The sequence below is a fragment of the Orycteropus afer genome, unplaced genomic scaffold, assembly GCF_000298275.1.
Source record: "Orycteropus afer afer isolate SDZICR_OR568_19922 unplaced genomic scaffold, OryAfe1.0 scaffold00061, whole genome shotgun sequence".
NCBI lineage: Eukaryota > Metazoa > Chordata > Mammalia > Tubulidentata > Orycteropodidae > Orycteropus > Orycteropus afer.
Genome location: NW_006921648.1, coordinates 8,071,696 through 8,086,336, shown reverse-complemented (window position 1 = coordinate 8,086,336; position 14,641 = coordinate 8,071,696). Strand labels below are relative to the sequence as shown.

General features: G+C 51.2%; 1 protein-coding gene across 1 annotated transcript in view; it reads right to left on the bottom strand.

The window, feature by feature from the left end:
* Nucleotides 1–14,641, bottom strand: part of ABAT (4-aminobutyrate aminotransferase) — a 32,116-nt gene that overhangs the window by 4,811 nt on the left and 12,664 nt on the right. The window contains 7 exon segments of the mRNA XM_007939613.2: nucleotides 1,521–1,688; nucleotides 2,496–2,633; nucleotides 5,327–5,475; nucleotides 5,911–5,974; nucleotides 8,507–8,569; nucleotides 9,103–9,195; nucleotides 9,787–9,920. Of these exon segments, the coding sequence (XP_007937804.2) occupies nucleotides 1,521–1,688; nucleotides 2,496–2,633; nucleotides 5,327–5,475; nucleotides 5,911–5,974; nucleotides 8,507–8,569; nucleotides 9,103–9,195; nucleotides 9,787–9,920 (809 nt within the window).

The window sequence follows — 14,641 nt, the reverse complement described above, 5'->3', positions numbered from 1 at the left end:
GAGGAGGCTGAGGGCCTGAGAGGAGGAGGCTGAGGGCCTGAGAGGAGGCTGAGGGCCTGGGAGGAGGCTGAGGGCCTGAGAGGAGGAGGCTGTGGGCCTGGGAGGAGGAGGCTGTGGGCCTGAGAGGAGGCTGAGGGCCTGAGAGGAGGCTGAGGGCCTGAGAGGAGGAGGCTGAGGGCCTGGGAGGAGGCTGAGGGCCTGGGAGGAGGCGGCTGAGGGCCTGGGAGGAGGAATGATTTGTCCAGGCAATGGTGGCTCATAGCAGCTGCAGCAAGACTGTTGTTTCACCCTCAAAGACCATCTACTTGATCCTTCTCCCACCCTCAATTAATGTGGTAGCTCTGTGTGTGTGTATGTGTGTGTACAGACCCATCTCTACCTTCCCATATCCATTTCACCCCCTCCACAATGAAGCATGAATTGGTTAGAATGGCCATGCACCAGCTAAAACATAACAGTCGAGCCTCGTCTTACTGCCCTTTGCAGATACCATGTTTTTTTTACCAATGGAAGGTTTGCAGCAACTTCGCGTCAAGGATGTCTCTTGGCGCCATTTTTCCAACAGCACGTGCTCACTTTGTATCTCTGTGTCACATTTTGGCCACTCTCACAACAGTTTCAACTTTTTCATCACTTTTTCCCTCAACAGACTACAATACAGTGTCAGCATAACCTTTATATGTGCCGGCAAACCAAAAACTCGGTGTGACTTGCTTTACTGCAGTGCTGTGTATTGCGGTGGTCTTGAATGGAGCCGGCAGTGTCTTGAGGCCCGCCTGTACTTCCTGACCTCCCTGGTAGTTAAGAGGTGGTCACGTGACCAGGTTCTAGCCAATGCTGTGTAGACGGGAGTGTTGCACAGGATTTCTGAGAAGGCAGCTACAGATGAGAAGTGGGGCCACTTGTCCTTCCTCCCTAGCGGCCCAGAATCAGGATGGGATGGCCGGCGCTCCTCTCGGACCACGAGGCAACCCTGGGAGTAGACACCACCTTCAGCGATGGTGGGAGGGCAGATTCTGGGCCCCGATGGCTGTGTGTGTGACAGAGCCCGTGTGTCCACGTACAGTCCAGTGGTTACGACTGTGGGCTCTGGGTCGGAATCTGGCTTTATCACTTACAGGCTGTGTCATCTCGGATAACTTACCTTTTGGGCTTGCTTTCTCATTAGTAAAACGTGGGATTAAATCTAACACCTACTCTGCTAAGAAAGTTGTGAGGATTAGAAGTCCACGAGAAGTCCTTCGAACTGGGCCAGGCACAGAGCGAATGTTAGTCTGAGGTGGCAACCGTTAATATTGTACGTGCAGAGAATAGCCAAAGACTGCAGTGGCCTCAGAGAGAGCTGCAGTGACCAGAACCACTGCCTATTAAACTGGGTCTTAGGAAACCTCTGTGACATGTTAGGTGTCCAGTCAGCTCCTGGTTGCCTGCAAGGGGCAGTCTGGAATTGGATGGTTCTGCACCTGCCTCCACCTTCCTCCTCCACCCCGATGAAACGAGAAGGACGAGTGTGTACTCACAGCGTTGGGTCGGAACTCCTCCTTGTGGAAGAAGCCCCCGGTCATCATTTTCTTGCTAAAGGTCATGACGTCAGCCGGGTCATCCAAGCCCCAGTGCTCGTGGGCCCAGAACTTGCCAGTACAGCCCCCTCCTGTCTGGACCTCATCCACCAAGAAGGCGCAGCCATGCTGGGTGGGCAGGAGAGACAGGAAGGAGACATAAGTACCCCACGGAGCTGGGGGCCCCACACCTGCCTCATCCACCAAACTGCCAAACCCCAGATTCAGCCAAATAGTCACTGTTTTCCGAACTGCCAGCCAAACCCACAGTTTGGGGCTATAAAAGGAAAATGAAACCAAACACTTAAGCGGGGCTGTTCCAACCCGTGCTGTATCTGAATGTTTCCTGAACCTGCTGAACTGGAATGGAGCCAGAACATCACATCCTGCTGCACCAAGCAAAGCAGGCCTCACCCGGCTCAGTCCTGGGTCTGGACTTACTCTTGCACGGAAAATCACATGCAAAGGAAGCATGTTGACATAAGCCCAGAACTGAATGAAGTTTGCCGGTTCTGTCATCACTGGACTACTATTTACTTAGTATCTGTGCTTCAATCAACTCATGTTATAGAGCTTTGATGGGTAAATTACAGGTCTGGTGGGCCAATTAAAGCACATTACAGTAAACACCCGATGCCCACACTGCGTCTGTCCATCTTGTATCCATTGAGGCTGGAACACATGGGCCCAAAGGTGAGTTGGGAGAAAAGGGAGGGAGCTGAGGCCTTCCAGAATATCTTGATGGGGAATGTTCCAGATTAAGATGGCGGGTTGGGGCTTACGGTGCAGTAGAATTCAAGGAGACCCCTCAGCCCCCCCCTCTTCCGTACCAGAATGGCAGATGCCCTCTGCACTGCTGGAGGGAAGGATTCTAAAGCAGAAGTGTGCCAGCCCCGCACCCCCCAGCCTTGTCCGACCACAGCAGGGCCCACTGACTTTTCTCGCGATGTCCCTCAGCTTCCAGAAGAAGTCATCGGAGGCATGGTTGTCCCCGCCCTCAGACTGGATGGGTTCCACAATGATCCCAGCCACCGTCTTCTTCTTTTTCCGATATTTCACGATCAGGTCCTCCACCTGGATCCCAGGGGAGAGGCGACAGTCGCTGTGAGTGACCCGGCACCGGGGTGATGTCGGGGTCCCCGGGCCCCTGACATTATACTGGGGATCTGTGTGTGTGGATGGGTGCCTGTCCTGTCTGTAGTTGGTGCCAGCATGTGGAGGAACCCTGGACAAGTTATTTAATCTTCCGAGGCATTATTTGTCACTGGGGACATAGAATCTACCGCGTGGGGTTGTGGAGGGCATGGAAGGAGAGAACACAGCAGGGGGTCCAGCATACAGACAGTGGTGGCGACTGCTATCACGCCTACATTATTAGTGCCGTTGTTGTTAGATGACTATTATTATTATTGGGGTGAGAGCCGTCTTGGTGCAGAATCTGAGATACATTGTCATTTAAAAACTGTTGCTTAAAACCTTAAACCAAAAATATCCCCTGGGGTCTTCTTAAGGAGCTCTGGTGGCATAGTGGTTAAAGCATTTGGCTGCTACCCAAAAGGTAGATGGTTCAAACCCACCAGCCACTCCACTGGTGATGCAGTGGTATAGGGTGGAGGTGTTCTTAAAATCTAACAATTAAAAAAAACTAACCTCACTGCCATCAAGTCAATTCCAAGTTATAGTGACCCCCATTGGGCTTCTGAGGTGAAAAATCTTTATGGAAATAGATTGCCCTGTCTTCCTTCTGTGGAGTGGCTGGTGGGTTTGAACTGCTGACCTTCTAGCTAGAAGTCAAATGCCTTAGGTACTGTGCCAAAAAACCCAACAACAGTTTAGCTTAACTAGTAACAAGTATCTGCTGTGAACTTTATTAAGATCTACAGGGGATCAAACTGACAACAGCCACTTGAAAGATTAGATAGAACCCTCATGGGGAGGGACAGCTCAGAAAGGGAGGGTGAGAATGGACGTACAACTCAAAGAACATCATCGATGTCCCTGAATTGCACAAGTAGAAGCATGGTGTATGCCCTGCTATGTATATCCTCAGTTACAGTAACAAGAAAAAGAAAATGAAGTATAAAAATGAATAAATAAGAACTGGCAAAACAGTACAGTGACGGAAACCTAAACGGTGGTTGAATGACTGGGGCTGCGATGGTGGGGCAGCCAGACCCCCAAGGGGCTGGATGACAGCGTGCCACTGACTGGGGGATGGACACATCTGTCAGAATTGTCAATTGAGTATGTAAGTTGGATTTGATTTTTTAAATTTTAATGGTTAACAGTTGTGGGGGTCTCAGGAGAGATACCTGAGTGCCTCTAAGTGGCTCTATTCTTGAACTATAGAGGGTGTCTTTTATAGATGGAGATAAGGAACTGTGGCACTTGTTAATGGTTTGATGCTCTCGTTGAGTGCTGTTGAGTCGAATCTGACTCCTACTGACCCCATGTGACAGAGCAGAACTGCCCCATGGGGTTTCCTAGGCCCTCATCTCTATGAGAGCAGACTGCCAGGTCTCTCTCCCTTGGAGGAGCTGATGGGTTCAGACCACCAACCTTTCGGTGAGAAGCTGAGTGCTTAACCCCTGCATCACCAGGACTCCTTCACAGTTACACACAATTCAACAACTCAGAACTAAGGCATAAGAGTTCAAACAGGCCCTTCTGTTTGGATTGTTCGGTTTTGGCAGGTCTCTGCCAATCAGCCCAACGACTCTCTCAGACGCTGTCTTTCATTGTCCTTTGCAGTCTTTCGCTGCATGGCTTCCTTCCTCCTCGCCCTGCACTACCCAATATGGCAGCCACAAATCACGTGTCACTACTGAGCACTTGAAGGTGGCTGCTGCAAACTGAGATGTACTGTACGTGCAGAATACACACCAGACTTCCAAGACTTCATATGAAATAAAGACGGTAAAGTATTAATAATTCAAAAATACGGATTACATGTTGAAGGAACAGTATTCTGGATAGACTGAGTTCTCTAAACTATCACAATGAATTTCACCTCTTTCTCTTTACTTTTTAAAATGATCCCTAGAAAAGCTACAATTATGTATGTGGTTCTCTTTGTGTTTCTATTGGATGTGCTGTACTTGATTTTTATTTACTACTAAACACCCAGCACCTGGCTTAATCCCTCACAGGGATAAATACTGATTGGGAAAAAATGAGGTGCCTAAGAGGTAGACCAGCAGCCTTATTTCAGCTCAAATCCAAACCTGAAGAGTGACAGACATTTTTTTCTCCTAGTAAGAGAATGGCCAATATGGCACTTAACAACAACAGTAAGAGAATCCTTCCAGTGTCTTACACGGGACAGACTGAAGGGGGCTGTCATGGTTGCAATGCAGTCTCTCCCCTGCCCCCACTGCAGCCCCCAACCCAACCAAAAGAATCTCCAGTTCTTGGGGGAAGACTCAGGGAATTGTTTTTCTATGGGGTACCCTATGTTCTTTCAACAAACTCTTGTTTGAGAGTTATTGTAACTTGCCCCTGAAGAAACTTAAATGACACAGAAATTGGTACCAGAAGTGGGGTGACGGATGGTAAGTGGCAAGAACACCATGCCCCCCTAAAGGGCCATTTCCCACTAAGGAACGCTCTAGACACAAGGCCTCTCTGCCCCTACTTCCCTTCTGGGAGCATGACACCACTCCCCAGATAAACTTGTCTCTTCCTCTTCTCTTGGGCCAAGCCTTGGGGTGGCAGGTTTAACGAGATGGGGGTGCGGGTACCGGGAGAACTGGGATGCCCTGCATTACCTCTTCTAGGCAGCGGGCCTCTTCCTGTTGGTTCTCTTTCACGAAGTCTTCCAGAGGGTATTTCAGCCGTGGGAAGGGTGCAATGGGCCAGTCGAAGGAAGGGATGTCAATCTTGTGAATAGCTTTGGAGTGAGTGGTCGCCAAGCAGCCTGAGTGCACAAAACAGAAAAGCAGATGGTGGCCCTGAGAGTGAGGTGAGCATTTCAGCCACAATCTCTAACTGCTGGGGGGCCCATTGCCCGCAGGACACCCACTAGGTGTAAAAACAGTATCCTGAAGCAGACGTGAGACATGTGAACCCTTAATTTGTGTGTGTTCGTGCTTTCTGATTTATCACAAAGCACAGGCTTTGAGGCCAGAGAGACAAAGGTTCAAACCAAATCCTGGCCCTGGGCAGTTCCCCACCTTGCTGAGCCTCAGTTTCCAAGATTGCAACGTGGGAATAATAATTCCCAGTCTGCAGAGAGGAGCTGAGTGGAATCAAGGAGACAGGATGTGAAGATGGCCAGGGCCAGATAAAAGGAGCTATTGTTGCTGTTATCATTACCCTGCACACCACCCTGGGCCTGCTGGTCCCTCCTTACCCATGGTCCTCCCGTGGAAAGCGCCCATGAAGGAGAGGATGCTGTACTCAGGGCAGCCGGGGGCCTAGAACCAAGAAATCAAAGGCATCAGTCACAGATGTAAGAACTGAGGAACTATACTGTTGCCTCCACAAATGCAGAGGAATGGTAAGGACTGCCACAGAGCATCCTAGAGGAATGTCAAGGTATGCCACAGAACATTCCAGAGGAACACTCAAGCCTGCCACAGAGTGTCCTAGAGGAAGGCCAAGGCCTGCCGCAGAACATTCTAGAACAGCCAGGTCAGCCAGAAGACCTAGGCATTCCTTTTCATGCAGAAGTTACAAACTGGACCCTTGAGGTCAATGTCTAGGCCACAGACAGTTTGCTCACACATTAAAAAAAAAATTGTCAAATTTAAAAATCAAGAGATTTCATGTTGAATTTGCACCCAAATCACAATTTAAAAATTTTTAAAAAAGAGATTTCACGTTAATGTCTGAAGCTCTGGTTTCTCCCAGTTCTGCAACAAAGGGCCTGTTCCCATCAGGAGCCATCACAGGTGGTCGTGCCCAAGGACTGGGCAAGCTCAAGCCCAGGGCCCGTTCTCCACCTTCCTTCCCGCTGGCACCTGCCCAGCTTTGAGGCTTTGCGTTTTCAAGCCCGTGGCCAGGCCCTTTAGACCCTGCCCTGCCGCCCAGCTCCAGACGGCTTCACCTTCCTCAGGGCTCAGGTGGCCCCACAGGCTGTCTGGAGCCAGAACTGAGTGGCCCCTCACAGGAAATGCTCCAGGCGGCCAGAGAGGTCGGCTGTCAGGGTGGGAGGAGGCAGGACCACCTTGCCCTGTCCCCATGGCAGCTGCCTCTCAGGTTCAGGAGGACGCAGTGACTCCTAGTCTCTTTCCAGCCCCAAGCCAAGTGACGCAGCTGCCGCTCCTGGTATCGGTTCCTGACCCCCCACCCCCACCCCAGCTAGGGGTCCAGAGGCAACAACAGTAGGTGCTGAGTTTCTGAGGAGGATGTTGAAATCCTCCAAGACCTCCTCCCTCAAATTCCAGGTACCCACTTGGCAGCTTTTATTCTTTGCTTCCTAATTTGTTTTCATTTTTAAAAATGGCAAGAAAAAAGATAAAGCCTAATTTAAGTAGGTCTGTATGAACAGAAGGAGGGCTGGTGGTGCGGTGGGTAAGTACCTGCCTGCTAACTGCAATGTCAGTGGGTCGAACCCACTAGTTTCTCTGCAGAAGAAAGACCCGGAGGTCTGCTTCCATGAAGATGAGCCTAGAAAACCCTCGGGGGCAGCTCTGCTCCAGCTCCCGGGGCTGCTAAGTCGGACTGGACCTGCCAGCAACTGGCTGTCGGGAGACGGAGAAAGATGTGGCTACATCCGCCAATAAGGGCAGGGTTAGGACGTAACATCAGAAGTAGTAAGTGAGCGTGAAGGGAAAAGCCCGTACTCACCACCCAGAGACAACCGTTGTAACCACGTAGCCTCTGTCTCCGAGGAGTCTCCTGATGCTGATTTGCGTGGCTGCCAGAAGTTTTCACTGGCTAGTAGCACGCATGTCTCCATTTGTAAATGCTGCAGAACTATTTTTTTGCTGCAGGATGCTATGGATGTCCATAGCAGGTAATTATGCTCAGTGGCCTCTGATTGTTTAAAGCAGCAGGCCCTTCTCTGTCTAACCCTTAAAGGGATGTGTCCATAAAACAGGGAAGGACAGGCTGCTCTGGGTTTGCTGGGCGTGGAGCTTAGAATCCTACTTCCAGGTTTTCCCAGTGGCTCCTGGGCACCTCCATGAACTGTTACGGTTCCATGTGGAATCCTCACATCTAATTGCTCCTTCCCCATCCGTACAGGTGGTTCCCAAGCCTTACTCATGACTGTTTCTACACGGACCAGTGGGATGAACACCCTTGTACGTACGATTGTGTTGTTGTTGTTATGTGCCATTGAGTCAGACCCGACTCATAGCGACCCCTCCTTGGGTTTCCGAGGTAGTATCACTATGGAAGTAGATTGTCCCATCTTCCTTCTGAGGAGTGGCTGGTGGGTTTGAACCGCCAGCCTTCTGGTTAGCAGTCAAGTACCTTAGGCACTATGCTACCAGAGCTCCCACGATTGTGTTAGCATGCTGGATTTCCAGACTAATGACCTCCTTAACCAACCAGTTGTGACAAGCTGACCTCAACTCCTGGTGACTCCATGTGTATCAGAGACACGGGGTTTCAATGGGTGCTTTTTCGGAAGGAGATAGCCAGGTCTTTCTCCCAAGGCATCTCTGGTCCAACTTGAACCGCCAACCTTTTGGTCAGTAGTCAAGCACTTAACGTTCACACCACCCAGGGACTCCATGATCTCTTTAGCCATGTCAAATCCAGGCACTTGTCTTGGGAAGGTGGTCCGGGCTGGCCAGAAAGGTAGCACTCAGCTACACCACCAGGGGATGACTGGGATTGGGGTTGCTTGGTCAGGGCCAGGTAACAGGCATCGCCTGAATGGGGCGGGGCCAGGTAACAGGCATCGCCTGAATGGGGCGGGGCCAGGTAACAGGCATCGCCTGAATGGGGCGGGGCTGCCCCCGAGCGGCGAGGTGCCAGGGCCCAGCTGCGCTTACCTGGTTCATCATGCAGGTCTCCAGCTCCTCTTTGGAGAAGCCTGTGTGACCTCTTTCCTTGTTCTGACAAAAAGAACAGAACATAGTCTCAGCGGTGCTCTGGGAGAGAAGGGACCTAAGCTTCCCACTCAAGCTGACATCTGGTCCTGGCAGTGCTTTTCCCAGAGCTGTCATACAGATAAAATGGTGCCTTGGCCAATCCCTCAACCCCTGAGCTCATCCAACCTCTGGTTACTAGGCTGATGGACTGAAGCACAGGACAGTGAGCCATGTTTGCAGTGAGGCCAGGAGACGGGTACTTAAGACACAGATACTCTATGAGCACCAGCTAAGCTGTTGAGGTGCTGTGTGTCCCTCCCGGTGAAATTGTTTCTTTCCATCTGGTCGGCCCTCTGCATGAGACCCCACCCAGGCCAGGGCTCCCCCTGGATTTTGGCCAGCATCACTGAAGCCCAACACTCTGTTCAGTCAGGACACGCAGGTGGATGAAGGGTGAGAACACGTGTGGCTGATGGCTACGGGAACCTTTGTGTGCATGTGTGTGTGTGCATGCACATATGTGTGTGCGTCTGTGCATACGTGCCCTGAAGCCTTACCCGGTACCACATGAAGATGGTCTTGAAGGCGTTTTCATTGGAGCAGGACCCACAGGCCATGGTGATGATCTGGGACATCCCTTTGGGGGCCACCTGCGAGGAGGGAACCAGAGCTGTGACCCTTGACCTTATGTGGAGCTGCGTCTCTGCAGGGTCCATCTCTGGAGCCTTGAGCTGTGGGGTGGTGGTGGGGATGGTGGTGGGGGGGCAGAGGACCCAGGGCTGGGCTGGAAGCCATTGGCCTGTGAGTGGGGCCTCAGGCTCTTCCCGGGGAAACCCTGAGGTTGGACGGCAGAGCAGAAAGGAGGGCACAGACGAGCCCAGGGACTGTGGACACAACGGCGCACACCCCCCACCCCCCCGACAGCCACATTTCACAGGCTGGGAATGATTCATAACAACCAGGATTACAGAACACACGGCCCGCTCCTGGCATAGGACAAGCAATCTCTCCCAGTTCCCTTCCTTATGTGCACAAGGAATCCCATCTTTTATTTAAGAAGAAAATGGAAACTCCTCTTCGTGAAAGCCGCAGCCCAAAGAGGAAGATGGAAGTGAAAGTCTCCATCCTTGTTATGGACCTTAGCCCCTCCTTCCTGGGCCCACATGGCCTTGAAGAGAACCACCGCTTTTCCCGCAGAGCTGGGTCTGTGCTGGTGGCAGGATGGTCCCCGCAGGCCTCACCGAGAGCAAGGACTCCTTGAGTTTCTCCACGAAGTTCTCCGGGGGCAGGATGCCGAGGGCAGGCCTATTGACGAACGTGCTCTGCAAGAAATCCGGGAGACAGAGAGTGACTTCCAGGGCCTAGCGCCGAAAACCTCCAGCTCCTGCCCACCACCACCATTCCTCACCACCCAAGCCTTCAAACAGGCTCCAAAAGGCACTGCAACCCTGGGGGTGTGCTAGGTGCTGCGAATGATAGGTTTTCATGAACGTCTGGAGCAATCTACTGGGATTTCTCCAGGTTAATAAAAAAATGTCTAAGTGCCAATTTCCCAGTGGTTACATTATGTAGTTACGAAAGTCGCTGCCACTGGAGGACATTGGTGAGGGTACACAGGACCCTCATTGTTTCAAAGTCCTGGCAATCTACAACGATAAAAAAGAAAAGAAAAACCAACTATCAGAATGGCTTAAAAAAAAAACAGACAGTAACAAGTGTTGGCAAAGATACAGGACAACTGGAACTTTCACTCATAGCTGGTGAATGCAGCCACTTTGGAAAGCTGTCTGGCACTATGAATGGCATGCTTATAATGGTAAATATACCTTTACCCTATGGCTCTGCAATTCTGTTCCTAGGTATTTACCCAAGAGAAAGGAAAGCATATGTCTACACAAAGATGCGTAAGTGGATGTTTATAGTAGCAAGAAAGACAAATGGCATAAGGTCAGTTCTTCACGGTCCAGCTAGCTCCCCTTGGCAAGATATTGGGAAGACTTTGGGAAGGGTCTGGACAATGGATGAACGCTGAGGTCACAAGGCAGTGGATTTGAGCTATGAAAAGGGATCGCACTAAATGCAATGTGACACCTGGATTGGGTCCGAGAACAACAACAACAAAAACAGACATTGGTGGAAAACAAGTGAAGTCTGAACCAAGTCTGGAGTTTAGTTAGTAGTCTTGTACTGTGCTAATTTGTTAGTTTTGAAAAAACCTGCAGTTGGTGTTGTGAGGTCATAGCATTGGGGGAGCTCAGTGAAAGGTACATGGGAACTACCTTGTACAGCTTTTGGTGAACCTGAGATGATTCTAAAATACAAGGGTTTATTTGGGGAACGGGGATGGGAAACTGAACTGAGCCTGGGATCTTGGGGACTTTCCAGGCACCTCACTCTCTCTCTCTCTCTGACATAATCAGTATAATAATCCAGATCATGCCATCACAGCACAGGAGGAAACGCAAGGACAGGGGGGCCCACAGCTCATTCTCTGGGACTTGATTCAGGCTACTAGAATTCGTGGCAGCTTCACACCTCCACTGTTTTATCTGCTCCGTGATCATGCAGGCAAGTCTAGAATAGGTAACAAAACAAAACAAAAACCCAACCCATCACCATCAAGTCAGCTCCAATCCCTGGCGACCCCACGTGTTACTCTAGAACAGAGCTCCACACGGCCTTCTGGCTGCACCCTTTATGGAAAGAGTTTGCCAGGTTTTTCTTCCACGGCACCACCAGGTGGGTTCGAAACACCAACCTTTAGTAGGTGCATGCAAAGTGTTTGCATCCCCAGGGACCTCTAGGATAAGTAGAGGGGAAGTTAACCTCCTCACTGCAGTGCTGTGAGGATCAGAGAGGTCAAATAACTTGGCCCAAGTTACACAGCCAGGATGGGGCAGAACCATGATTCCAACCTGGGTTTGCTGACTTCCGACGCCACCCTTTCTCAGACACCCAGGCGGTGTCCCTGGGAAATGCTAACGACGCTGGCTATGTGCTTGCTTGGCATAACCTGGAGGCCCTGGCTGGTCTGTAGGGGCGTGTAAGGGGTATTCTCCCTGGCTCTGAGCTGTCAGTGGGCCTCCTAAGAAAGTAGCTGCACCAGGAGAACAAGGTCAGAGCAAATGGCCACCATCATGGGGAGGGTGGTTCTCACAGGAGGGGGTGCCGGCTGGGCTGGCAGCTTCACTGCCTTTCTAGGCCCAGGAATGACGATGCGGGGGTGGTTTTCTTGCTCAACAAAGCGTGGCAGTAAGAACAGACGCTATCTGGGACATCGGCAGCTGAATCAAACGAGGACAGGTTTCTAGAATCCTTGCCATCCAAGTCAGCAGCATGCAAGTGCCACGTGAGGACAGGCTTCAGTCTAAGGGGCTGTGTAGCCTTGGGCCAGTCATTTGACCTCTCTGAGTGCCAGTCCTTCAGCAGGAGCTTGTAGGGAGCCGGTGAGAATATGAAATGGCACCGAGGGGAAGTAGGAGCTTGGCCTTGAAGGGCAGGTAAGAGAAGGAAGGGCCTGGACAGCACACGATGGCATGTGGCCTGGTCGGCCAGGCCTGCTGTGCTATGTCCATCCTAGGAGCCGGGGATGGCAGATGCACTCATCACTCATTGCAATGATGCACGTGCGGTGCCCAATGACTACCTTACAACGTGTGGGCAATGCAGTGACGTGGCTCTGGAGGCACAGGCAATTGTAACTGAAGCCCGGGTGTCAGAGCCAGGGGACATATGGCTGCATTTTTTGTAACTGTAGTGGAGGGTGAGGTGGTTAAAGTCCCAAAGGGGAGATAAGCCCCTTCTGGGGACTGCAGTGACGTGGCAGGAAGAATACAAGCCCCACCACCCGAGTGCATCTCCTGTCAAGAACCTGGAAGACCCAGTAAGTCAGCAGTGGACACCCAGCCTGATGCCCTGGGTGTGCCCTGCTGAACATAGATCTCTGGGCTCAGGACGGGCGGCTGCCCTTTCTGTAACACTAGGCGGCTTCTGAGGTCCTTTCCACCAAGTCCCAGACCCATCCTCTGCAGGACAACTTCAGCCCACTTGGCAGCTCCTGGGTGTTAGTTAGGGCCAAGCACAGACTGTCATGGCCATGAGGCCAGGACAGATCCCACACCAAGGGCATTGCCCGGCACATAGTGGGTATTCACACAGTAATTGCTGAATAAACAGATGTCAAGAAATAAGCCTGGAGAACACAGCAGGATTCAGATGGCAAAGGGCTTTGCATTCAAAGTGGAGGTGTCTGGGGTGCATGATGAAGAATGTGGGGCTGGGGACGGGTTCCAGGCTCGATGTAACCCTGTTACGGTGAGGGGTGGACTAGTCAGTAAGGTAAGCATGGGCTTAGTTGTGCTTACTTACTAATCTGTAGTGAACAATTCCACACAGGCTTCATCACACCTTGTTCACTGCGTAGGAGCCCTGGTGGTACAGTGGTTAAGTGCTCAGCTGTTAACCAAAAGATCAGTGGTTCTAACCCACCAGCAGCTCCATGGGAGGAAGGTGTGGTTGTCTGCTTCTGTGAAAATTACAGCCTTGGAACAAATCTCAAAATCATAAAAAAAGACCAGACTTACTGGTCTGATAGGGACTGGTGAAATCCTGGCGACTACGGCCCCCAGTCCTCTTTTGGGCCTGGAATTGCACCCCCGTGGCTTAAATTCCAGCCAAACAGTAGACAGGCCTACGGGGTGAACACTTACACCAAGTATGGACGCTGCTTAGAACAATCAACCATGGGAGATCAGAAGGGCAGCATTTGCCAGGGAGAGAGCTGGGAGGGCCGGACTGCACAGGAAAGAAGGACGCAGGGAGGAAACGGGAACAGCTGCTGCACTGCGGGAACTGTGATCAATGTCACGAAACAAAATGTGTACGAACTGTCGACTGGGAACAAATTTGCTCTGTAAACTTTCACCCAAATCACAATGAAAAAACAAAAAGATTACAGGCTTGGAACCCCTATGTGGCATTCTAGTCTATCCCGTAGGGTCACTAGGAGTTGGAATCACCTCAGTGGGTTTTTTTGTTTTTTTTTTTCAGTTTGCTTACTGGGTACTCTGTCCCTGTCCAAAAAACCAAACTCAATGCCGTCGAGTTGGATCTGACTCATAGACACCCCTCCTTGGGTTTCCGAGGCAGTATCTCTATGGAAGTAGATTGCCCAACCTACCTTCTGAATTGCTGGTGGGTTTGAACCGCCAGCCTTCTGGTTAGCAGGCAAATGTCTTAGGCACTATGCCACCAGAGCTCCCCTGTCCCTGTCAGGGAGTGTATATCTGAAAAGAGGCTTTGAATCTGTAGGAAGTTGCTGTGAGCCTGGGGAGAGACAGAGGCCAGCCATACCTCGGAGCAGAACCTAGGAGCAGAGGATTGATGGGTGGCTGCTGGGAAAAAATCCGAGTGGGTGATGTAGGGCTGGAGCTGGTGGCTGGCTGGGTGAGAGGTCAGGGGTCAGGCAGGATGAAGCAGGGCTCCCAGCTTCCTGGCAGGGGTGAGTGGGGGCAGGGAGCTACTAGCCCCGAATTCAGAAAACCTGGGCCTCTGAGTCACGTGTTGTTTTGGAAGATTCCAGCTCCGGAGGCAGTTGACATTGCAAATGTGCATGACATGTTTGTTGACACATTTTTTCAGCACCAACTGCTGAGGCATCTGGGATCCGCACAACGTTTAGACACAAAGAGCGCTTTGAATGTAAACAAACTCGAGGCAGCGCCGACTGCAAGCGGCCCTCACCAGACGTCTTCACAAGGATGTGGCTTTCTCTTACAGTAGCCCTGGAACCCATCAACTCATCGGAGGCAAAAAGTGCCCCAAACCCCACCCAGGAAGGGCACATCCATTTATAACGGGGAGTGCGGCCTGTGGGTTGGTTAAAAGGGAAGTTTTAAGGCTGCGGAGTCAGTCACCTCATATGCCTGTCTTTTGTTTGGGTGGAAGTCAGAGGAGTGGGTTCAGGACTGGGCATTTCCTCCCCTTGCCTTTCTTAGATTTATGTCCTGGAATCAAGGTCCTGGCCATGTCTGGACAAATGTGTCCCTCTCTGCTTAAGATGAAAACCCTCCAAAGGTATAAAGCGTTGGTGAGGAT